The sequence below is a fragment of the Pimephales promelas genome, chromosome 12 (genome assembly GCF_988280905.1).
Source record: "Pimephales promelas chromosome 12, fPimPro1.hap1.1, whole genome shotgun sequence".
NCBI classification, from domain to species: Eukaryota; Metazoa; Chordata; class Actinopteri; order Cypriniformes; family Leuciscidae; genus Pimephales; species Pimephales promelas.
The window spans coordinates 10,346,665-10,373,454 of record NC_142780.1 but is presented as its reverse complement, the minus strand read 5'-3'; the positions used below and the strand labels follow the sequence as shown (position 1 = coordinate 10,373,454).

General features: G+C 41.7%; 1 protein-coding gene across 1 annotated transcript; it reads left to right on the top strand.

The window, feature by feature from the left end:
* Positions 1 to 22,108: 22,108 nt before the first annotated feature.
* On the top strand, positions 22,109 to 25,166 carry LOC120494981 (C-C chemokine receptor type 5). The gene is made up of 2 exons (XM_039694331.2): positions 22,109 to 22,381; positions 22,470 to 25,166. The coding sequence occupies exons 1-2, from the start codon at positions 22,299 to 22,301 to the stop codon at positions 23,533 to 23,535; spliced, it is 1,149 nt and encodes a 382-aa protein (XP_039550265.1). The 5' UTR covers positions 22,109 to 22,298; the 3' UTR covers positions 23,536 to 25,166.
* The last annotated feature ends 1,624 nt before the right edge of the window (positions 25,167 to 26,790 follow it).

The window sequence follows — 26,790 nt, the reverse complement described above, 5'->3', positions numbered from 1 at the left end:
CTCTTTCTTCCCACAACATCAAACCCGTTCACGTTACATTTGTAAACACATTAACGTTAGTGAATTACTCCGCGTTTGTATTTATTTCTGTATGGTGAATTACTGCATGATACCTGGATGTTCTGAAGGCGAAACTATCACAACACAATCGTCCGTGTGCTCGTCTGATTCAGAGATTTCATCCAGGAGAAATTGCCATCGTTGAAATTCTCTGCAGCCGACGGACTCTGTGTCCGTAGGCCGTGACACGCAGCGAGAGTACAGGCAACAGCAGGCCGCCGAGCTCGACCCAGTCCGGGCGTCTCGACCGACAGCCAGGCGTCTCCTGCTCCTCCATCAGCCTCAGCTGCTCTAAACTATACTGCAGCTCGTAAAGATAGCCACGAACATCGGATTCGAGCAGCAGACTTTCAAAACCCTCTTCTTCCATATCATGTTTAGTTTCTTCCATCATTATCATAACTTCATATCTCCACAGGGTTTGTTAGCTTAGCTTCCAAACAAGATGGCGGATATTGATTTCAGTTTCTGCAAGTGAAGTCCCACCCACTGATCTGTAATAGGCCTGTGGGTGAGTGGGTGCCACACCCTTGAATAATAATGAGCTAATCATTGTAGTCTGTTGAAATGTGACTTCCTGCTTATCGTGACGCAAAATGACGATTTTTACGTCACGATAAGCAGGAAATAAAACACTTAAATCCTTATTTCTCCCATCTCAGGGGAAAATAAGGGAATAAACCATGACCATTCAAAAATATGACTGGGTTTCTAAAGATACAAAGCTTAATGCAAATGGGTGAAGTGACCCTTTAAGGAGATCTAACCAATCAGCGAATAACTTATTGGTAGCGCTGAGATGACGTTGGGTGGCAAGTTAGAAACTTCCTGATCAGTTGGCAGGTGGCTAAGGGCGTGGCCAAGATGGCGAGCGAGACACACGCATTTTCTGTGCTTAAAAACTAACTTTTTTTTTACGCCTTATGAACAACAATTCCGTTCATAGTTTAATGGTGAGCAGTCCTAATTTGTGAGACATAGCGAGGAAACGGTCTAACGCTTCGAATTTTTCCTCAATTTATTTTTGTATTTGATAGCCTACATTCCTTTACGCAATGGAGCAAAGACAAAACTGCATCTCGGCGCTCCAAGGATTCTCCTGATCAGACAACCATGCACTCATATGCACGGAAAGGTGATTGTCTTGTACCTCTCCCCGAATCTCAGCCTTGCACCCCGGATTCTAAAAGAAGTCGGCCTGAACTCGTGGAGGTACAAGATAATATCGTCAAGATATTAGTGGAGAAGATGACTCAGAATACAGCTGTTCTCAATCAAGAAATACAGCAAAATCGAGAGTGTGTTAATTCTTTGAAGGAGGCTACAGAATTTCTTTTTCAAGAATTGAAGGATGTAAAGGCAGTCATCTCCAACATGAAAATGATGGGTGAAGATCACCAGAAACGGATAACTGAACTGGAGGACAAGCTCAATGATACGGAAAGGTACCAAAGACGATGGAATTTGAGGCTGTATGGACTGGCTGAACAGGAAGGCGAGGATGTAAAAGTTCGGGTGGTTGAAATCTGCCACTCTGTCATACCAGAAAATGAGGAAGCCTGTCAACAGCACATTGATGTTAGCCACAGGGTTGGCAGAAAGAGTGCGGAGAAGATTCGGCCAGTTATCATTAGGTTCGTAGCTAGATCAACAAGAGATCTCTTTTGGAAGAACGCCAGAGGATCGGAATATCTAAACTCGAGGAAGTTGCGGTTTGGGAAAGATCTGACGACAAAATAAGGAGGCTCGTAACAAACTGTGGCCGCAAATTGATGCTGCGCGCAAAGAAGGGAAAAGAGCTTTTTAGGTGGGAGCTAAAGCAATAATCGATGGGAAAGAAGTTCGAGTGTAGTGTGCAATAGCTGCTTGCTACGATGTGGCCTACGTGATGGTTAATCACCATTTCTGAGAGCGTTGGACTAGTAGATAAATTACATTATTATGTTTCACATTTTTGGATAGATTTCTTTAAGTGTACACACGGGACTGGTTGACCTTATATATATATATATTTATTTATTTATTTTTTTAGTTATGTTGTTCTACAGCGTTTAATGTTTCTTTCATTGCTCGTTTCTGTGTGCAATGTCATTATGTTTATATTCGTTTAATGTGAGGGGTATTTGTGACATGTTGAAAAGAAAAGCTATTTTTCTATATCTTAAAAAATTCAAGGCCGATTTTTATTTTTTGCAAGAGACGCACGCTTTAGGTTCTGACTACAAGTTCTGGAGGAATCAATGGGGAGATGATCTCTGGCTGTCCTATGGAAGCAGTAACTCTGCAGGTGTTGCGATTTTAAGAGGAATGTTCAAAGGGAAAATACTGAAAAGTAATGTACACTCATTTGGAAGATGGATAATTTTGGTAGTTGAGATAGATGATAATATTGTTATTTTAGGAAACATTTATGGTTATAATAATAAAGTTGAGAATCAGACTTTGCTGCAGAGTTTTGAAGAGGAGATTTCAGGGATGTTGTTAACATTTTCTAATGCTAATTTGGTTTTGGGTGGAGATTGGAACACCATCAGTGACCCCTTGTTGGACTGTCTGCCTCCACGACAGGTTAGACAGTATTATTTTTCTTATATTAGCGACTTATGTTTGCATCTTAATTGTCTTGATGAATGGAGAGATAGGAATCCAAGTAAAGTTGAGTTTACATGGAGTAATAAGGATGGCTCCAGACAATCCAGAATTGACTTTTGGCTATTGTCTAAAGAACTAGCACAGAAGGTTAAGGAAATTGATACCTTCCATTCTTGCAGACCATAAAATGATCCATGTCACGTTTGATTTTGATAGTTTGGCTGAAAAAAGATCTGGGTTTAATTATTGGAAGTTAAATAATTCTCTCCTTGGAAATGAACAATTTCAGAAAGATGTTAAAAATATTATAAAGGAATCTTATAAGGCAAATGCTTCTAAAATGTTTGGGAAACAATGGGAATTTATGAAGTATTCAGTAAGAAAGTATACTATCAAGTTTGGAAAAGAATTGGCCAAAGCCAGAAGGGTTAAAGAGGATTCCATCATTAAACAATTTATTCTTATATATGAAAAAAATAATTTATCTCAAATAGATAAAGACCTGTTAGTTAAATTACAATTAGAATTGGATCAAATATTTGAGAATAAGGCAAAAGGAGCATTTGTGAGGTCAAGGCGTAAATGGTTGGAAGAGGGAGAAAAGAACTCAAAATATTTTTTTAATCTTGAAAAGAGAAATACTGAATTGTCCACTCTTAAAAGACTTTTGATTGATGACAAAATTTCAACTGACTCAAATGAGATTTCTCAGTTTGTAACCAATTTTTATAAAAAAATTATACACAAAAGATGAAGATGTTGTAGGCGCAGGGATTTTTTTGGAAAATATTCAAATTGATTCTACAGTAATAGATGAAGATTCAAGACATTTTTGTGATAGGGAAATAACACTGGAAGAAATTCATAAAAACATTGCCAAATTGAAAAACAATAAATCACCGGGTAATGCTCGCCGAATTTTTTAAAACCTTTCAGAAAGATCTTTCTGTGTTCCTTTTAAAAGTTTTTCAGGAAATATTAGAAACTGAGAAAATGCTGTCTACTATGAGTCAGAGTTTAATAACCCTTATTCCAAAGTCGGGTAAAGATCCTATTAGTATTGAGAATTGGAGGCCCATATCTTTAATTAATAATGATACTAAACTGTTATCGTCTATATTTGCAGAGAGGCTGAAACTTTGCTTGGATACAATTATTGATGACTGCCAGTCTGGCTTTATGCGTGGCAGATACATTGGAAATAATATTCGTTTAGTTTTGGACCTAATTGATTATAATTTCTTAATTCAGGATGAAAGTTTTATATTATTTATTGATTATTATAAAGCCTTTGACTCTGTGGACCATGCATTCTTGATGGATACTCTTGCTTTTTTTGGCTTTGGTAACATTTTTATTAGAGCAATTCGTACAATGTATAGCGATTGTAATACTTCTATTAAATTGCCGTTTGGAACAACTCCGAGATTTAACATTTCTCGAGGTGTTAAACAAGGGGACCCTATAGCTCCTTTTTTATTTTTATTGGTTATGCAAGTATTGTGCCTTCATGTTAAAAAAAAAAACCCATTTCAAGGTATTTGTTTATCTGACAAAGAAATAAAATGTTCACAGCTTGCAGATGATACAACTATATTTTTGAGAAGTGACAAAGAAATAAATGCAGCACTTAGGTGTTTAGATATGTTTTCATCAGTCTCTGGCTTAATTATAAATATTAGTAAATGTGAATTGTTCCCTTTGAAAGACATGCCTGATGGTGTGGTGGAATTGTGTGGAATACCAGTTAAAAACCAAGTCTCTTATTTGGGGATCAAAATATGTAAAAATCAAAAGGAAAGAATTGAAATAAATTATCCTCCATTAATTGATAAAGTGCAAAAGAAATGTAATATGTGGTTAATGAGAGATTTATCTTTGACCGGTAGAATATTGCTATCAAAGGCTGAAGGGTTGTCTAGATTATCTTATACAGCAATGGTATTAGATGCTCCAAACTCAATTATTAGGCAAGTTAACATGAAAATGTACAATTTTATTTGGAAGAATAAGCCACATTATTTAAATAGAGGTATATTAGGCAATTTATTTCATCAAGGTGGTTTAAATGCCATTGACTTTGAAGTTTCTAATACTGTCTTTAAAATTAAATGGATTCAGAATTGTATCAAATCTAATGATAAATTGTGGTATTATATTCCAAATCAAATTTTTAACCAAATTGGAGGTATTCAGTTTCTCCTCAAGTGCAACTTTGATATTAATAAAGTTGCTATTAAGCTATCTAACTTTCACATGCAGGCTTTGTTATCCTGGATGCTGGCATACAAACACAATTTCTCTCCCCATAGATGTTTGATATGGAATAATAAAGATATTAAATATAAGAATAAAACACTTTTCTTGGAATATTGGTTTAGAAACAATATTTTATTAGTGACGCAGTTGCTTCGTCATGATGGTCAGTTGCTTTCATATGGAGAATTTCTGGATAAATTCATACTGCCAATATCTGCAAAAGATTATTCAGTGGTTTTTGATGCATTACCTTCTGGTCTTCTTCAGTTGTTGGGCTCTGCTAATGCTGTTGATTTGAATATAACTTTTGATTTTAACTTGAGGTTAGAGGGTATAAGTATTGTTGATAAAAATGCAACAATAATTTCATCAGACAGATTTGTTGTCCATATAGAATTCCTCCAGCTAAAAGTTTCTGGAATTCACGTTTTCAGGGCATTAAGTGGGAGGAGGTTTTTATGGTTTCCAGGAAATACTGTGTCATTAATAAGATTCGTGAGGTTTCATTTAAAATTATTCATGGTATTTATCCAGTTAATCAGGTCATAAAAAGATTTAAGAAAGATATCAACTTGAAATGTCTATTTTGTAATTTAAATGACGAGACTATCTGTCATCTTTTCTTTAACTGTATTTGTACTAAATTGTTTTGGTGTGACTTTAAGATCTTTTTTAATGAGATTTCTGGAATTGACATTATTTTGGAGGATAAGGATATAATTTTTTTTACGATAAGCCTCTAGAAAAGAAAATTGGTTTTGTCCTTAATTTGTTTATTATTTTAGGTAAATATCACATTCATAAATGTCGATGTTCAAAAACTGTACCTTGTTTTATACAATTTAAATTTGAGATTTGTCAGTACCTTAAAACATTGGAGGGTGTAAGGAACACCAAGGCAAAAAAGACTATAGACTGTTGTAAAGCCTTGAAATATTATCCTTTTTAAGAGCCTTTGTATTATTTTGTAATTAAAGAAATTGGAGTTGATTTCAATACCCCTATGTATATAGTTTTTTTATATGTATACTTTGTTGTATTATTTTTTTTGATTATTATTATTGATTTGTATTTAATAATTTTATGTTTTGTTATTGAATAAAGCGTTAAAAAAAATCAGTTGGCAGGTGGAGTTGAGAGAAGAACGCGCATTATATCTTCTCACCTTCAGTGTTTATCTTCTGTGTGTGCGTTCATGAGAAAATGTAAGTCTATTTACTTAAAAATATTTAATATTAAATATTAATATTAAATATTAATATTTAACGATATATTGTTTATCTGTGTTGTACTACTTTTATGTTATCTGTGAAGCTGCTTTGATACAATCTATTGTGTAAATAAATGTGACTTGACTTGACTTGACTTAATCGTGATTTAGTAATAGTTAACTGCCACACTACTGTTTGGTTGATGTATTGTAAATTATCGAGTTGTTTATTGTTGATACTGGCCTCACGTCAAAGTCAGACTGTCATAAATATATTAGATAGAAAGTTTACTTAAGTTATTTATTTCTGTAGACTTTGTTTGTGGTTACTTGGTGCAATGTTAACACTTTAATGACTTTAATGAGTGTCAAGTTAATAGTATTCGTCGTATTGAACTGATATGATGACTCAGTGTTTTCTGAGAAGATTATGCGCTTTATACGACATAGTGGTTAATTTTCAAAAAGTGGAAAAAAAGCATTTTTTTCCCCTCCTTTTGTATTTAATTATGAGGTTCAAATACTTCATTTTGGTGACCTTTTATGCACTAATTTGTGCTGGTTTAGCTTGTCTGCTGGTTAACGAGCACGCTTTTTGATGGACCTAAAATATTTTATAATTAGGCTACGTTTATATGGCTATTATTGTCACAGTCTGTCGTCCTCACCTGTTTGGTCCCGTCATCTGCACCACACTTCCCCGGATCCTTTTGTTCCTCTCCCGGACTCACTTCCCCAATCAGCCACCTGTTCCTCGTCCTGTCATGATCATTTTCACCTGTGTTCACCCCAATCAACCCTGATTCCTCTGTGTATTTAGTTTCCTCTGTTTCATTCTGTCCTTGTCGGTCAATGTTGAATGTTACGCTCTGTACCCTGTCTTCCTGCCTGAATTTGGAATTAAATGTCTGTTTATCGAGTTTTGGACTCAGCCTGTCCTTCTACCTGAACCCGCACCGTGACAGATTGACCGACCAAAGAAGTTTCAGCATGGGTATTCTCCTCACCCCAGCTCAAACGCTGTTCAACGTGTTCCAAGATGGACACCCTATTGAGGAGTACGTCGCCAGTTTCCTGGAACTCTCTGCTGGGGTAAGCTGGTCAGATGATGTCTTAAAAACTGTCTTTTGGCTGGGTTTGGATAATCATCTGTACCAGCAAGCCCCAGCAGCTGCGTTTCCAGGAACCCTCTCCTGGTACCTGGACCATGTGTTGTGGTTGAGTGGGTCAGCCTTCACCGTTGGTGAGGCTGAAGATAACAGCACCACTCAACCACACACACACACCATCTTCACCCCACCAGCCCTCAACGCCTTCCTGGTTCCGTCCAGCCCCGTCCAGCCAGAGCCCGAGACCGTCCAGCCAGAGCCAGAGCCCGAGACCGTCCAGCCAGAGCCAGAGCCCGAGACCGTCCAGCCAGAGCCAGAGCCCGAGACCGTCCAGCCAGAGCCCGAGACCGTCCAGCCAGAGCCAGAGCCCGAGACCGTCCAGCCAGAGCCAGAGCCCGAGACCGTCCAGCCAGAGCCAGAGCCCGAGACCGTCCAGCCAGAGCCAGAGCCCGAGACCGTCCAGCCAGAGCCAGAGCCCGAGACCGTCCAGCCAGAGCCAGAGCCCGAGACCGTCCAGCCAGAGCCAGAGCCCGAGACCGTCCAGCCAGAGCCAGAGCCCGAGACCGTCCAGCCAGAGCCAGAGCCCGAGACCGTCCAGCCAGAGCCCGAGACCGTCCAGCCAGAGCCAGAGCCCGAGACCGTCCAGCCAGAGCCAGAGCCCGAGACCGTCCAGCCAGAGCCAGAGCCCGAGACCGTCCAGCCAGAGCCAGAGCCCGAGACCGTCCAGCCAGAGCCAGAGCCCGAGACCGTCCAGCCAGAGCCAGAGCCCGAGACCGTCCAGCCAGAGCCAGAGCCCGAGACCGTCCAGCCTGAGCCAGAGCCCGAGACCGTCCAGCCTGAGCCAGAGCCCGAGACCGTCCAGCCTGAGCCAGAGCCCGAGACCGTCCAGCCAGAGCCAGAGCCCGAGACCGTCCAGCCAGAGCCAGAGCCCGAGACCGTCCAGCCAGAGCCAGAGCCCGAGACCGTCCAGCCAGAGCCCGAGACCAGGATCCCACCCAGCCTCCCTCTCCCGCCTCCTCTCATCTGTCCTCCCTCTGCTCTCCTGCCCTCCAGCTCCCCTGACCCAGCCTGGTCCTTGGATCCCCGGTCTTCGCTTCACACCTCCTCCTCTGAGACACTTCCTCGGCCCTCTGTCCCATCAGCTCCCCCGTGGCTCCTACCTCCCTCAGCTCCTCCATGGCCCCTCAGTCCACCAGCTCGACCAGGCTCCCTCGACCCTCCGGACTCCCTTCGTTCCCTCGTCATCCTCCCTTCACCTTTGGACTTCCTTCCCTTTGCTCCGCACCGTCAGGTCACCCCCCCGGTTCTGTCGGACTTCTCACTCCCTCCAGTCACCCGTCAGCCCTCACTCCCTCTGGCCTCACCGTGTCCCTCTGTGCCCCTGTCGTCACTTCTGTCACCTGAGCCTGCGGTGTCCCCTTGCTCCCTCGGTCCCTCCTCAGCACCCATCGTCGTCTGTCCCTCAGCTACACCCTGGTCTCCTCTCCCATCCGCTCCGCCCCTGTCAGTCGGCCCCCTGGTGTTGTCAGCCCCACTACCATCGGCTCCACCAGGGGTCCTCCCTCCAGCTGCTCCGCCCTGGTCTCGCCCTCATCATGCTCCGCCCCGGTCTCGCCTTCAGCCTGCTCCGCCCTGGTCTCACCCTCAGCCTGCTCCGCCCTGGTCTCGCCCTCAGCCTGCTCCGCCCTGGTCTCGCCCTCAGCCTGCTCCGCCCTGGCCACGCCCTCAGCCTGCTCCGCCCTGGCCACGCCCTCAGCCTGCTCCGCCCTGGCCACGCCCTCAGCCTGCTCCGCCCTGGCCACGCCCTCAGCCTGCTCCGCCCTGGCCACGCCCCGCTCAGCCCCCAGTTCGTCCCCCCTCCTTCCTCTGTTCTGCGGCGTGAGGTCACGCCTTCCGGGAGGGGGGAGTAATGTCACAGTCTGTCGTCCTCACCTGTTTGGTCCCGTCATCTGCACCACACTTCCCCGGATCCTTTTGTTCCTCTCCCGGACTCACTTCCCCAATCAGCCACCTGTTCCTCGTCCTGTCATGATCATTTTCACCTGTGTTCACCCCAATCAACCCTGATTCCTCTGTGTATTTAGTTTCCTCTGTTTCATTCTGTCCTTGTCGGTCAATGTTGAATGTTACGCTCTGTACCCTGTCTTCCTGCCTGAATTTGGAATTAAATGTCTGTTTATCGAGTTTTGGACTCAGCCTGTCCTTCTACCTGAACCCGCACCGTGACAATTATATTGTAGACTATTGAGTTAATTAAAGTATAGAAATCTTTCACAGTTAACTAATTAGTGAAATCAGGGTTAGAATTTGTCATAGGTGTGGGGCGGGCTGATAGCCTGGTTCTACCAGACTCTCGTACATACATTTCATTTGTACAGAGAGTCTGGCCTCCCTCAATTGAGAAACGTTTCCTTCCTTGTAGGCGGGTTCACTATTAAAGTTCAAATCTATTGGATCTGCCCAGAGTCACTCACGATCTGCCATAGCCAATCGCTAATGTGTGGTCGTGAGTGACGTATGTCATGCGCCGAAACGGCTGGAAACAACCATAGACAGTAAAAGAAACAACAAGTCCGAACTCCGAATGATCAGAGGATTAAATTTACAATAGGATTTCAGTCAACGAGAGCTGCAGGTTTTGTTAATCTAGGAACAATTATTAATTCGAAATGTAAATTTGACATGAAGGACAGTGATTATTCAGTCAATGCTGTAAGTTACAGTGAATGATCAGTCTGTCTGCAGATGTGTAATAAACAACGGTTTTTCATATTACGTATTTTTGTTTCTTAATTACCTTAATTATGGTCTTCAAAGTATGTGTTTGTACATTTTTATATGGCATTTAGTTTTTTTTTTTTATTAAAACAAATTAACCATTGACATCTAAAACTGAAAATCAAATATAGTCTCCAAAGTATGGGTTTTCAAATTTTTATTTATGACAATTTTTTTTTTTTAAATTACAACCAATTTGTATGATTTACAACATGTAAAACTGACACACCAACCTCCTGCACGAGTGCACAAAGGGGCTCAAAATGTTCATCACAAGAATCAGTAAATTTACTGTTGGGAATCTGAACGACTGACATGACTCCTGAGCGGATCTTCAACAATAGTTTAGCAGCCAGGACTCGGGGCTTCCGAACACCGCGAACACCAGGCTAAAGTCCAAAATGTCACGGTCATTGTGCACGAGCTGCCCAGCACAAACTTCCAACCTTTCTGCCTCCTTCACTTGGTCCTCCGTTGTGCAACAAGAGGTGAGACGACAACAATCCGGCTTTAAATTCTGTATATTCGGCAGTTTCTTTTCCAACAACGGACCGAATAGCTTTTCTCACGTCTTTCTCCGCTGCCAGACTCAAACTGACGCACTACATCAACGTCATCGTTCTCAGCCACTCCCTCTATTCGCTGATTGGTCCTACAAAAAATTGATTTCTGGAAACCTAAGGATATGGAGCGGTCCCAGACGCAGTACTGAAGGAAAATGAAATTGAGCGGAAGGGCGTAGGCGGGCGCAGCCAGGCTAGCGGGCTGAGGCAAAAGCTCCAAATCCAAGATTTAATCAAAATGAAAATAAACAGGTACAGGCAGGCTCCCAGATCACGCACCAAACACTCTAAACATAGACAAGATCTGACGAAGACTGAATGAACTGAGGGAAAATAAAGACAGAGACTTATGACAATAATGGAATAGAAGACAGGTGACATGGATAACGCTAAATTAATTAACTAAACACAGGTGAATAAACTGAGGACAAACAAGGAGCGAGAAAACTGAATAGGACTAAACCAAAACACTAGGAAAAAGGGGAAGCAGAGTCAAACTGTAACAGAACGCCCCCTCCCAAAAAGGTGCATCCTCGCGCTGTATAACATCAGTGAGGTGGGTGGGCGCCTGGAGGCTGAGGAGGGCGTGGTCTGGAGCAGGAAGCCTCCAGGGCAGAGCAGGACATGCAGGCGGCCAGGGCGGAGCAGGACGATGAAACCCCTTCAGGCGGCCATGGCGGTGAAGGTAAAAGGGGAAACAAAGAGTCAAACTGTAATATAATTTGAGTTAATGGGTTAAATAAACATATGGCAGGATTTTACTTTCTGACCCCTGGATTTTACACCTCTGTATACAGGTAATATATTGTACATTAATGTATATGTCTTAAGCCCCTTTCACACAGCGAGTTCGAGTTGATCCCAGGAAATTGCCGGCAAATTGCCAGAACGCCTTCTGTGTGAACGCAAACACGACCTGGGATTGCTTCTGGGATTGATCCCGGGTTGGGGACCTAGTAACATTGCCGTAATCAGTGCCGGAACGCGCGCTGTGTGAACAAAAGCCAGGACCAATGCCGTAAAGGGTGTGTCTTTAGTGATGACGCTCGTGCCATCGCGCGACTCTGTTGCTCTTAGAAGAAAGTTTGTGTTCGTCATCAACAAACAAAGGACGAACAAATACCTGCAAATTAGGGCTGCACGTTTTCAAGTTTTTCATTAACCGTTAACCGAGGCCCTTTCGGTTAATACTCGGTTAACCTATAGTGTGCGCGCCGCAAAACCTCGAGATACAGAGTTAATTTTTAACACCTTTAATAACTGGTTGGACCCCATTTGAAACGAAATTAATTTATAGAAATAAAACGCAGTGGTAAGTTCAGAGCAGTTAAAGTAGGCGCGTTTCCATCACCCTTCAAACTGAAATTGCCAATTGAAAATACGCACATTGGCAACACGTCCATTTCGCAAAAACTCCGTGTCCGCAAATAATAATAATCATTATTGTAACATTTTATATGCATATGTAGAAGACGCTTTTATCCAAAAAAGGAGCAAAGCACAAATAAACACAATATTTTGACGCCTATCCAGTGTGTGTGCTTAGTGTGGAGGCTGCGAGACGCCCATGCACTTTCATTGCATTTCTTTCAGTGGAAACAACTTAAAATACTCTTTCATTTCTGGTCATACAGAAAATAATAATACATTATTCGCAAGTACATTTATTTGCGTAAACTCACAATAACAAGAAAACGTTGTGCTTTAACAAACAGGCACGCTTCATGATTTCCGTGAATTGAAGCGCGAGAACTAAAACAGCCACCACATTCGAATTTGTTCGTTTTAAATTGGACATTTAAATGTCCAATTTAAAACGAACAAATTCGAATCAAAAGCCAATATCTCCTGACTATGTCATTATGTAGCTTAGCTAATTATGTATTTCTCTCTAAAGGTGCATCCGGGGATGGAGATTTGTTTTTAGGAGAAACTGATTTAGAAAACAATAGTTTATTAATAAACAATTAATGCCTCGTTATTTTATATTATTTTATTATCAGACACATTTATTATATCTTATAAATCATCTATAAATCCCCTTTCTGTAGGCTGTGGTTACGGCTCTTCTCATTCAGCACTGCGGGGGAAATATCATTTCCAGGTTCTAATTTGGCCTCAGAAAACCAGTAAAATCTTTTTTTTCCCATATTCATTTGTCAAATATTTTAAATGTTTAAAGGGGGAAAAAAAAATCAAACAAATATCTGAAAATTCGTCGATATATATATATTTTTGCGCAGCATTTGACCCTACAGTTCAAATGAACATTTTGGTGTTCAGCTCTGCGTTTTACAAAATACAACAACCGTTCATTTTTCGTTTTGCAATTAGGCCTACGGATTAAATAAGGGGAAACGAATGAACACAAAAGTACACTGACCGTTTGGACATATACGAGGCAGAGTTCTTTTTTAAAATTCATAAAAGATACAAGGAATAGCCTACTAGACAAAACCTCAAAGAAATGCCACAATCAAGACCTCGGAGCAGAAATGAGGGAGAAACACACAGAAACTCTGCGACTTTCCCTGCCATTAATGCCTGGATGACACACCACGTCTCCTTCCATAAATAATAATAATAATGTCTAGTGCGGTGGCTGTGATATACCAACGTCCGTTGCCATTATTTTTGGAATGGCTTATCGCGAAAGGAAAAAAAATGTTTTAGTCGCATAACATCGTTAATAGAAACGCTGTCATTTCACAATATTTTTTTATGGACAATCAGAAAAAAAACCTGCAAAAGTTTTGTGCAAATATGTATTGACGCCACTTAACCGAGCAAAAAGGTTTCACTCGGTTATGCAATTTTAAACGGTTACTGCTAATCGGTTAACCATGGACACCCCTACTGCAAACTGGAGCGAAGCAGAGACCAGGAGCTCCTCATATCCGTACTGAAGCTGAGATCTGTTTCGACCTCACTCTGACCGTCACTACGGTCTAATAGGATGATAACCTTCGTTCCGCCTTCTCTCGAGACCTTATGTAAACAAAGTCATGCCCATGACCCCGGAAGCGGAACGTCACGCACTATAAAAGGCGAGTTAACTTCCGGCTCGTTCTCTTTACCTTTCTCGCCTAGAGACCCGGTACAGGTAGGAACCGAATTAATTATGTATTCACCATTCAATTCATCACCCAAGTGGTGCAGGTGCCTTGTGCCCCTGTGAATTGTGGTGTTTTATATTTCTGTTTTATATTTCTGTTTGTGAATGATATTGATGCTAGTTCTACATACTAGCCAGTCAGTATTTCAATGCAAACACTCAATTCATGCTATACATTTGTGCTATATGAGTTGAGAATTATAATGTATATTATACATTAGAATATTCATTATGAAACATACTCGCATTCAATATTATGGATTATTCTGTTGTTTTTTTCAGAGTATCCATCAATAAACTAATGAATACACTTCATTACAAAAAGTTTGATGAGTATTGTTGCCTTGGAGCCCTATATCACTGTTCGCAGCTGTTGGGGTTTGATAAAAGCCTGCTAAATACGTTCACGTACTATTGCAGGTCTTTTTAGCTTTTGAGTGTGCTTGATATATCCTTCACTACTGTGCGCAGTCAGTGGGATTGTGTGTGGCATGGCCTCTCATTGCTGCCGATATTGCCAATCATCAATGGACCCTCGTGATGGGCATAGGGAATGCCCTTCATGTCTAGGGATGGCTCATTTAAGAGAGGATGTGGATAATCCCTGCAGTGCGGCTTGTGACCTGCCCAGAGGGGAACGACTTCACCGCGCTAATAGAGTACGCAGTTCTGTACCTGAGCGTGGTAGGGAAAGGGAACGCTCATCGGACAGGCATAGTCGTAAGCGCTCCCGCAAGCACTCACGTGATGGCCATGAGCCACACCGATCAAGCCTTGAGAAGGTGGTGGAGGTGGCTAAACCCCCAACTCCTGCTCCACCAGCGGAGGATGGGAACACGGACACTCATCTACAGATCCTGGCTGCTATTCAAAGTTTAGCACAGAGGATGGACAGAGTTGAAGCCCGTCACTCATTTTCACCATCGCTACCTCATAGTCAGGAAGGCATTCCTCCAGCTGCACGGCAGGGTAATCCTGATACTGACATCGAAGAGGCTGATATATTATCTCTCCGTGCTCCCCACTCGCTGGTTGATGTTGCACAGCAAGCAGAAGAAGGGAGCCAAGGAGAGGAACCCCACTCAGATTCTGCCGAAGTGGATGGCGAATCAACAGGGAGGGATGATTTTCCAGCAAATACTCTTGTTGCCAGGGTGTTTAGTGCAGCAAAAATTCTTTGTTTACAGCCTTCTGTGCCTGACCCAGCTCCTGTCGGGGGCGTCTGGGAAGGCATACCTCAGACTACTTCTCCATCTTGCATTCCAGTGGCAGATGACTATACCTCAATGTTGAGGACAACATGGAAGAAACCATCTCAGAAGCCTCAATTCAATGCAGGCTGCAGACGGTTGGCCAATGCCCGTTACCCAAAAGAAACTGGACTGGGGGACATGCCACCAGTAGAGCAAGAAATAGCATCATGGACAACTCTGGGACCAGCTTATGCATCTGCTAACCCTCGTTGTCCCAAGAAGGAGTGTGCAAAAAAACTGACCGTCTGATCTCAAGATCCTTTAATGCCTCTGCACGTGCAGCTCGTACAGGTAATGCTTTGGCTATCCTCTTAGCAGCCTTACGGAAAACAGTAAGTGCGGAGGACCAGGATTCTAAGAACCTTGTTGATTCTGCTCTGGCTGCCCACTCACAATTGACCCGTGATGTGGGGGATGCTATGTCCTCGGCTGTGTTATGTCGTAGACAGATATGGCTGGCACAAACCTCTTTGCCAGAGACCATACGAAGCAATCTAATGAACTTGCCAGTAGTTCCCGGTCATGTTTTTAATTCAAATTCTCAGGAGGTGCTGGATAAGGCGGAGCGCTCCATTGCAACCAGAGAAGCTGTTCAGCGGGCTTGTCATAAACCAGCTCCAGTCTTCAGACCAAGGGCGCGAGAAACACAAAGACCGCAACAACCTGCCTGGTCTAGACATGGGAGTGGCAGTCTGGCTAGTGGCAGTCAAGGGCAGAGCTTTCGTCCCCAAAGACAAAATTCTGCCCCTTATCCCCAGAGGAGATTTCAGTCCCGTGGAGGAGCCCAACAGAGAGGTTCACGAAAGGTCACTGGACGTGATGGTGGACCTGCATAGGGGTCAGGGGCTGGCCGTCGACTGTGCCTCTCAACTTTCACGGGCCAGTTGGGAGAAAGTGATATCAGACCAGTGGGTTTTATCAACAATAACTCACGGGTATCGGCTACAGTTTCGACGGCGCCCCCCACCGTTTTCAAGGGTCAGAATGACTATTGTCAAGGACCCACTATTGGAGCCCGTATTGAGGGAAGAGGTGCAAGCTCTTTTGCAAAAAGGAGCAATCACAAAGGTGCCCTTCAACGCACAGCAAACTGGGTTTTATTCAACCTACTTCATAATCCCAAAAAAAGAGGGTGGTCATCGTCCCATTCTGGATCTCAGGCACCTCAATCAGTACTTAAAAATTCTTCCATTCAAAATGATTCATACAAAGATGGTAATGCAAGCCATACGTGCAGGAGAATGGTTCACGTCCCTGGATTTAAAAGACGCGTATTTCCATGTTCCAATTTGTCCAGAGCACAGGCCTTTTCTCCGCTTTGCTTTTCAAGGCCAGGCCTTTCAGTTCCAGGTTCTGCCGTTCGGCCTGTCTTTGGCACCGAGAGTTTTTACTCGGGTGATCTCAGCTGCCTTAGCTCCCCTTCAGCTGCGGGGTATCAAAATCCTGCCATATCTGGACGATTGGTTAATTTGTGCTCCCTCTCGAGAGCAGGTGGTCAGGAACACAGAGGAGGTACTAGCTCACATTCAGTCCCTGGGGTTCACAGTGAACTGGAAGAAGAGCAGCCTCCAGCCTCAACAGCAGGTGAAATTCCTGGGGCTATATTTCAACTCCAAGACAATGGAAGCATGTCTCACTCCCCAGAGAATAGACAGCCTGGAGAAGGCGTTGGGTCACTTCCAGAAGGGGAGACTTGTGACAGCCCACAGGGTTCAGAAGCTGGTAGGACTGATGCCGGCAGCATCAGTGGTGATTCCTTTAGGCCTACTGAGGACACGGCCGATACAGAGATGGCTCAATTCTTTTCATCTTCATCCAAAAAAGGACAGAAGAACAAGACTGTTGGTGACAAAGGCCTGCATGCAGGCCTTACTTCCTTGGAGGGACAAGGACTTTCTCAGCAGGGGCTCTTCACTGGGCAATCTTCCTCACCGAAGATCAGTGATAACAACAGATGCATCACTGACAGGTTGGGGAGCCGTTTGGGAAGGCAGATCAGTAAGGGGCAAATGGGATCCCCCGTGGTCATCAGAACACATAAATGTGCTCGAACTGCAAGCTGTTCATCTCGCTCTCAAGGGTCTTTTACCATTTTTTCGCCACAGGCATGTGCTAGTGAGGACAGACAGTACCTCAGCGGTTTACCACATAAATCACCAAGGAGGGACGAAATCATTACGCTGTCTCCAGGTGGCAACGAACCTGCTGACATGTACATGGCCACGGCTGTCCTCACTGAGAGCAATCCACATCCCGGGGGTGACAAACAGAGCAGCCGACATTTTGTCCAGAACGGGGCCTCTCCCAGGGGAGTGGCGGTTGCACACAGAGGTAGTAACCCAAATTTGGACACGATACGGGACCGCTCAGGTAGATCTCTTTGCTTCCAAGGAGACGACCCATTGCCTGGGATGGTACTCCCTCACGGTACAGGAGGGCAGTTTGGGCCTGGATGCTCTGTCACAAGACTGGCCGAGAAGCTTATTATATGCTTTTCCCCCCTTTCCTCTGATTTCCCTGGTCCTCCAGAGGATCAGGGAGGGTCATTGCACAGTTCTACTTGTTGCTCCACGCTGGCCGGGAAGACCATGGTTCCCGGACCTAGTTCAGCTGGTTCAGGGTCCTCCGTGGCAACTTCCATCACGGGCAGATCTCCTATCCCAAATAGACGGGCAGATTTGGCATCCAAACCCGATGGCACTTCATCTATGGGTATGGCCTCTGCAGAGTCCATCCCTCAGCAGCTAGATGAAACGGTACGTGAGACACTGAATAATGCCAGAGCTCCATCTACTCGGGCTAATTACTCCATAAAGTGGAGAATTTTTGCTGAGTGGTGTTTAGGCTTGAGTGTTGATCCAATAACCTGCTCCGTCCCACTTGTCCTTAGATTCCTGCAGGCTCAACTGGATCAGGGAAAAGCGGCCAGCACAATCAGGGTTTATGCTGCATCTATTTCAGCATCTCATCGGGGAGTGGATGGCCAGCCATTAGGCCGACATCCTTTGGTAAGCCAGTTCCTGAAGGGAGCTGGTCGTTTGTGTCCAAATCGCACTTTACGGGTACCCAATTGGAATTTGCCTTTGGTACTAGACTCTCTCACTAAGCCCCCATACGAGCCTATGGCAGATGCAGATTTTAAAGCTTGGTCTCTCAAGACAGCTTTTCTCCTGGCTATATGCTCTGCTAAAAGGGTAGGAGAATTGTGTGCACTATCTATTAGTGAGGATTGTTTACGTTGGAGGCCGGATGGCACAGGGGTGACGCTCTGGCCCAAACCTGCTTTTTTACCAAAAGTACTTAATTCTCAGTTCAGGAATCAAGTCCTGGAGGTAGTACAATTTCAACCCCCTTCACAGGCAGATCAGCAGAATTTGCTAACTCTTTGTCCAGTAAGGGCATTACGCACTTATGTTAATTTGACTCAGACCTTGAGGAAGTCTCATTCTCAGCTTTTTGTTTGCTATGGGAAGGCCAGACTAGGGTGTCCACTTTCTAAGCAACGTTTGTCACATTGGTTGGTTGAGGTTATTTCCCAGGCTTATACAGGCAGTGGGTTACCAGTCCCTTTGGGAATACGGGCCCACTCAACCAGAAGTGTAGCTACTTCTTGGGCTGCACTAAAAGGAGTCTCAGTGGGGGAGATTTGTGCGGCAGCATCATGGTCTACACCATGTACATTTGCAAAATTTTACAGAGTTGACGTAACTAGCACAGCCCCTGTCAGCAATGCAGTTTTGATGTCTGTAGCCCAGCGAGGGTTGAATAGTTCAGAGTCTATAGTTCCTCGCGACCCTGTTGACATGAGTCATCCTATTAGACCGTAGTGACGGTCAGAGTGAGGTCGAAACAGATCGTAAGTTATGAATATAACTATGGATCTGTGAGACCGAAGGATGACCGTCACTATCCTTGTCGCTCGGAACACTAGGGCGTTCAAGGTAAGAGAACGAGCCGGAAGTTAACTCGCCTTTTATAGTGCGTGACGTTCCGCTTCCGGGGTCATGGGCATGACTTTGTTTACATAAGGTCTCGAGAGAAGGCGGAACGAAGGTTATCATCCTATTAGACCGTAGTGACGGTCATCCTTCGGTCTCACAGATCCATAGTTATATTCATAACTTACGATCGTTCACCAGTGCGTGTACGGTATGCGCGTTTACATGTTTTCGACGCGTCCGTTATAAGTCTCATCCTGACGTCATGTGTCTTCCCGGGATTTTTATGGGTTGTGTGTGAACACACACACAGATCCCGGCAAATCACTGGCAGTGTGAATAAACCGAAATCAGACAATTCCGGGACAAATGCTGGGTCACATTATCCGTGTATTTTCTGGAATCTCTGTGTGAAAGGGGCTTTAGTAAGACTTTTAACAAAGTGTTAGTGTTATTTCACGTTTATACAAGAAGAATACTACTTTGAGTACACTTTAACTCAACAAAGGCAGAAATATGTTACAGCGGTGCTTAGTCCTCTCACTGGCAGCATCGTGAACTTGTAATAGTGGCATTCCAACAGCCCAGATGTCCAACTTCAAACAGCATTACAAACGCTAAATCCAAGTAGGAGGTGGGAAAAATCTGAATTCCGAGCATAGTGGTGCGTTTGTCCTCAGATACCTAGTTCCTCGTAGGAACCTTTAACTGGGACGTCCCCTCAAGTCAGAGTTGCGACTGGCAAACTGGGGGGAAGCTCAGCGGATCTACCGTAGTGAAACTGTAGTAATATTAGTGCTTTGTTTGTCTGTGTCTCAATAAACTCAGATGTGATATGGAACTCTCCAACCTCTATTTGTGGACATCATACACACTCTCCTGAACAAGTATGAATACATGCACCCACATGCTCAGCATTCTTTCTCCTACAGCTTACTTCACACTAATCACTAAATAAAGAAACTTGAGGGCCATACACACTCTCCTGAACAAGCATGAATGTACCCACATGCTCAGCATTCTTTCTCATACAGCTTACTTCACACTAATCACTAAAAGAAACTTGAGGGCCATCTAGTGGTGCATTATTGTAAGAAAATACTGAAATGAATTATTTTTCTTAGATAGAAATAAAGAGCTTCTTTCATGTAGGATATTATCAATTTCAGCAATTCTGAGACGGACAAATCACGGCCAAAACTGTACAGTGAGAACCCAGCTTTAGATGAAGATCAAACCATTTTATAAGAGTAACCACATGCAGCAGAAATCTAAATCAAGAATCAAACTAATTCTTGCTACTCTACATTTATATATTTTTTAATATATATATTTTAAAGCATTTTCTTTAAATCACAACCACTTAAGCTTACTAACCCAAATGAAAATGCACGCAGTTCCGCATTTGATGCAAGGATGCTCGTCCATTTCCGGTTGTGGAGATTTAAGCGGAGGAAAATGGGATTATGGAAGAGTCTTCAAAATGTACTGTCCTCTCGTCTTTGAAACGAAACATACATACGTTTAGATGTAATTTTATATATAGTTATGTTTATTTAATATAATTTTAAAAAGGAGCATAAACACAACGAGGGGTGTCTGTTTTATCTGTTTTTGTGACTAATTTCTTTAGTATAACCATAGAGTATAAAATTCAATATAAATTCTCGCTATTGCATTGGACTCTACGATCGGTGGAAATTAGCATCCTTACACCTTCACAGGAAATACCGCCGTGCATAGAGCCCATTCTGTCATAATTTACGGTCTTTCATGTCATTCCAAAATGTATGACTTTCTTTTTTTCTGTGGAACATCGTCGTCAAGTTACTTTTATTTTTATAGCACTTTTTAGAATAGATTGTTTCAAAGCAGCTTTACAGTGATAACAGGAAATAAATGCAACAAAGTTTGTTTTGGCTGTACAGCAGATCTAGAAGAAAATAGTGTCATAGTCCAGTTTAAAGGGATAGTTCACCCAAAAATGAAAATTAGCCCAGCATGATGTACTCACCCTGAAGCCCTCCTAGGTCAAGTCAAGTCAAGTTTATCTTCATTTATATAGCGCTTAAAACAATGTAAATTGTTCCAAAGCTGCTTTACAGTGATAATAGGAAATAAATTGTTTTGGCTTTATGGCAGCTCTAAAATAAAGTTATTAATAATAGAATAAAGGTGAATATGACATTCTTCTTTCAAATGAATACAATCAGAATTATATTAAAAAATGTCCCTGTCTCCTCCAAGCTTTATAATGAGAGTAAATAACTGGAGAAAATGTGAAGCCCAAAAAAGTACATCCATCTATAAAAGTAATCCATATATGGCTCCAGTGTCCTTCTGAAGTGTTTGTGAAGCCATGTGTTTGAGTAAGGAACATACCCATATGGTATTGGGGAGTGCTGGGGGCAGTTCTCATCTGGCCAACTAAAGAACAGTGTGAGATTATGATTCAGGTAACATTACAAGTTAGAATGGATCGGAACATTCACAATATTTATCCAGTTCCATCTACTGGTATGGAGACGCAAAATCTATTTGTGTCTTGACACAATCTCTGCTGACACTTCAGGGTTGCGCTGTGGTCCTGTCTAGGCTCAGGTCCTCCATCTAATCTGGATATGGCTGTAAACCTCTGGATAAACAGTGAGACTAGCATAGATGCCATTCTTCTTATGATGTAACAAGTGCATTGGGTGCTATATGGGTGACGTTTTTCCAGTTCTGGCTGACCTAGTTTGTGCATAAGAGAAGATACTTTGAAAAAAGTCTTGACTTTTTTACATACAATGGTAACCAAAACCTTTTGGTACCCGTCATTATTCAAAATATCTTGTGCATTTTTGCTGAAGAAATTCAGAGAGATCAGCAAACAGATGGATTTTATACATTTTTTTACAGAAAAGAGCAGACTTGTTAGTTCCTCTTCAATTTTACTGATGTGAGATGGCGGAAGTAAATCATAAGTGAAACTAGCTCTATTCCCCTTTGCATTACTTTAAATGTCATAAACTAATGTCTTACATTTTTATTAGCTTTTTGAAAAGTATATATTAGACAGATATTATTAGATAGATATTATTAACCCGTTAAGGAATTTTCACATTACTCTTGTTAATCATACAAACTCAAGACCATTGGAACGTCTGTTGTGGTAAGCCCCTTCTCTCTTTATTAAAGAAGAACACTTTGTGAAACTGTTGTGAAATCGTTGAAAGATCCTTTGTTAGTTCATACAGAGGAAATATTAAAAACAGATGTGGTGTTAGTGTTGCTGTTTCTTCATATTCATGCGAGGCATTCAGCTGAACGTGATTTGGCCCGTTTTTGGATTCCTTTTTTACATTTTATTTTGTGATTATTTTGTGTTACAGTGATCTTTTTTTTTTTTGCCTTTATATTTGGATAGCAGCCATTTATCATGAACAGGACCCTTGTACTCAATCCATGGACAGCGATGGTAACCAATGGTCCTCTTCAACTGTATTATCATACTTTATCCAGGTAAGGTTATAACATATAAACATTTAAGATTAGTTACTGTCGAAAGTGGAGTTCTGTTTTCCTTACAGTTTCTATTCTCAAATGATAGTACGAATGGGAAATTGGATGAGGAGCCATACACTGATGTGCCATACGACTATGATGACTTCTATGCTGGAAATGTTGATTCATCTGCGTTTTCCTGTGTTTATGGAGAGCATGGAGCCAACATTCTTCCTGTGTTATATTCCCTTTTGTTTATGCTGGGCTTTCTGGGTAACACACTGGTGGTCTGGGTGGTCTTGATGGGAGGCAAACTGAGAAGCATGACCGACATCTTTCTCCTGAACCTGGCTATAGCTGACCTGCTGCTGGTCTCCTCTCTTCCCTTCCTGGCACATTATACCAGAGACCAGTGGATCTTTGGAGATGTTATGTGCATTATGGTCCTCAGTGTCTACCACATTGGATTCTACAGTGGGATATTCTTCATTGTACTTATGAGTGTTTATCGATACTTAGCTGAAGTTCATGCTGTGTTTGCCTTGAGAGTCCAAACAAGGACATATGGGATCTTAGTCAGTGTGGTCATATGGATTGTTGCTGTTTCTGCATCCTTTCCTGAGTTGATGTACTTGAAAACCACAGGTTATAATGAACAAGTACATTGCACATTTTATCCAACAAATGATCAAAATTCAAACCTTTTTTTGAGGACTTTTGGTATCTTGAAAATGAATATCATGGGTTTAATTCTCCCACTTATTGTGATTGGATTTTGTTACTCAATGATTCTGAAGAGACTTCTGACAGTTCGCTCATCCAGGAGGCAGGCCATGCGTCTAGTCATTGTGGTGATGGTGGTCTTCTTCTGCTGTTGGGTTCCATACAATGTTACAGCTTTTATAAAAGTCTTAGAGCTGAATGAACTCATACCTCAGTCTTGTGACAGCAGTAAAGCAATTAGTCTAAGTCTTCAGATCACAGAAGCTTTGGCTTACTCACACAGCTGCCTGAATCCCATTATCTATGCGTTTGTGAGACAGACATTTAGGAGGCACCTTTTCAGACTCCTGTACATGGTACCCGGCTGTAGAATGAAATTCATGAACCTTACACAGCCCACAGCTTATTCCCAGAACACCAATGATGAGAAAACTAGTACAATAGTATAATTTGGAAAAAGACTCTCGAAAGGAAATTGTAAGTTTATATTTTATATATATATATATATATATATATATATATATATATATATATGCCGTAGGAGAACCAACACTATAGGAATGTGCGTCAAATCTTCTGACACTGCCAGAATTTGTTTGCAATGGCCATTAATCAGCTCCCAGTGAACATGTCAAACAAGATTTCAAACTTCAGATTTTGGGTTATAGAATCAGAGGAATCTTTTAGGATTCTCAACATTTGTTTCTGACAGCCAAATTGAGGCCAGAATTGCACAGTGTAAACCCAGATGTAGATGAAGATCAGACCACATTATATGAGTAATCAATGCAGACATGTATATTGTTATAACATTTCTTTTTAAAGCAGTTTATTTTAAACTGCCAGAACAATCACATAAGCTTTGGAAATATTAAATATCTTAAAGTTCTATCATCATTAAAAAAATACATCTTTCCTGACATTCCAAGATATACCACTTTCTTTTTTTCTGTGGAACATAAGAGAAGATAAGATATTTTAGATCAATAAATATTAACTTTTTTGCATTTGTTAATTGTCAGAATTGAGCGAGGAATCTTTTTTTGTATTTATTTATTTATTTTTTATCATTTTCATCAAAGTCAGAAGCATACATACACTTCCTTTTTGGTAGAATTGGCAAATTTCACTTGGGACAAACGTTTTGCGTATCCTTTCACAAGCCTTCCCTTTCTACAATAGTTTGCTGGAACTGAACTGGTGTAACTGGGTTAGGTTTATGAGTCTTATAAACAGATAAACGTGGGACCTTCAGGCATCTGAATATTGCACTCAAGGATGAGCCACACTTGTGGAGGTCCACAATTCTTTCCCTAATGTCTTGGTTGATTTCTTTTGATTATCCCATGATGTCAAAGAAAGTGGCTTTGTGCCTGAGGTGTGCCTTTATATGCATCCACAGGTGTGCCACCAATTAACTCAAATGGAATCAATTAACCTATCAGAAGCTTCTTAAACTCAGAATGGAATCATCTGGAGTTCATCTGGAGTTTTCTTTTTGTTTAAAGACACAATAAACTTAGTGTATGTATACTTCTGACTTTGATGAAAGTGATAAACAAATGCATAAAAATTATCCCTCGCTCAATTCTGACAGTTAAGAAATGCAAAAAAATAAAAATAAATGTTAATATGTGTTGATCTAAAAAAGAAAAAGTTTACTCTGATTTAATGTATGACAGTAAATAAGTTTTTGTGTTTTTTTCTGAAGCATGTATGGTTTCAACTGTATATATATATATACATATATATTGCTGCAAATTCAAATCACTTATAAGTTTAATATAATCTGGTTTTGTTAATATGAAACTCTATTTCCATCTTGATGTAAATACATTATCTAAAATACAATTTTTACTTTGATGTAACTTCTTACAAATCACTTTTTTATGCAACCTTTCATGTAACCTGTATATGAGAATCCCTGTTGTATATAAATTACATTTACATTTTATCATATATTATTTACATTAAATAATTGTAACTGTAACAATTAAGGAAGCAATTACTCCATATATGTAACTGAAATTAAAAAAAACAACAAAGGAATAAAACATTTAGTGAGTTTCTGAGGTAACTTTTTATTAAAACTGCATGGGCGTTGGCACATCCTGAGTAAGTCCAAGACCCTTTTGTTATTTGTGTCAGACTATCGACTGTAGTATCTATCACCAGTCATTGGCTCATATTATTTTGAGTTTGATTGTTGATCGACTCACCAATAGCACCCGTTATGCCTACGTTATGCCTATTTTTTGCCCTTTTGGTGGAATTGTCTTCCTCTCATTGCTCTCCATTAGGATTCCATGGTATATCACTGCTCGAAATCTTCGTCTCGGTGTAAATTCCATCACTGTTGGGTGTGGGTGTTTTCTGCCTGCTCCTTAATACCCATTATTTTGATTATTTAATTGACTTCAAAACATTTGTGGAATACTTTTGCTGACTGTTCGCGTTTGGGTCCTTCTCTTTCTCATTGCATGACAATTACAAAAGCAAAACATTCTGACATATAGGCTACCAATTCCTATTACTCCAATTAAATGAATTTTTGTGAAGTAGCTGACGTCTCAGGAGAATATGATAAGAAAATAAGTTTAATCAAAAGTTTACACACTGTATTCCATATCAGTTAGGCTACATATTGCAATGCTTATTATTGTCACGGAACAGATTCAATGGTACGACTTGGTAAAATGAATGACTCTATATATTAACAAGCAGGTGAAATATGATTAAGGATTATATACACAACAACAACCAGAGCAGATGAAGAATGATGAAGATAATCCTGAGAGGTAAGTAGCACCACACACACATTTAAATCACTGTTGCACTGGATATGAACAATGTCTCTTATCGGTACAGGTAGTAAGATGATCTGGAGAAACAGGGGTCTAAGAAGGAAGAAACGCTAGTGACTGGATCACGGGGAAATCACACAGTTAGTAGTGTAGAGTAGACTACACTAGTAGACTCAGGTAGGGAAGCATAATAGTCCATGCAGTTCGAGGCGTAGACGATATAGGAGTTCTAAATAGAGGCAAAACCATACAATATCTTGCTGAATACACAATTACTATTCCCTACATTAGTCCACCAATACTGTTCACTTGAAAGATTGAATGAAAAGGTGTGAGCAAATCAGACAGCCATTGATCGTTGTATGCTCATTATTGCAGTGCAATGTGGGATTGAATAAGTGCAATAACATCCACTATGGTTTCGGACATCCACTTAAAGAAGTTGAAAATTTCATTTATTTGGGTTCTACAATAACTCGAAATGCAACACTTGATCTTGAATTGGGTACCAGAATTGGTAAAGCAGCTTCTACCTTCGGAAGACTCACTAAACGAGTTTGGCGGAATAAGTACCTGTCTGTCCGAACTAAAGTCAGAATCTATGAAGCCTGTGTTCTGAGCATTCTCCTCTACGGAGCAGAAAGCTGGCCAACCTATCGCCCACAAGAAAGTAGACTCAGTGCTTTTCACACCAGAAACCTGCAGTTCATCATAGGACAAACCTGGGAAGACAAGATGACAAACGAGGAACTCTTTAAGATAACTAATTCAGGTCCTCTATCATCTATAGGCTCAAATTTATTCGTCTTAGATGGGCAGGACATGTAAACAGAATGCCACCTTCCCGCATCCCTCATTCTATCCTCCATGGCGTTCTGGAAGAGGGAACTCGTCACATTG

What these genes read in the sequence shown, in the direction of transcription:
- LOC120494981 (XM_039694331.2), top strand. Translation starts at nt 22,299, where the DNA reads ATGAACAGGACCCTTGTACTCAATCCATGGACAGCGATGGTAACCAAT. An exon ending in TATTATCATACTTTATCCAG is followed by an intron (nt 22,382 to 22,469) that starts GTAAGGTTATAA and finishes CTCAAATGATAG; the next exon opens with TACGAATGGGAAATTGGATG.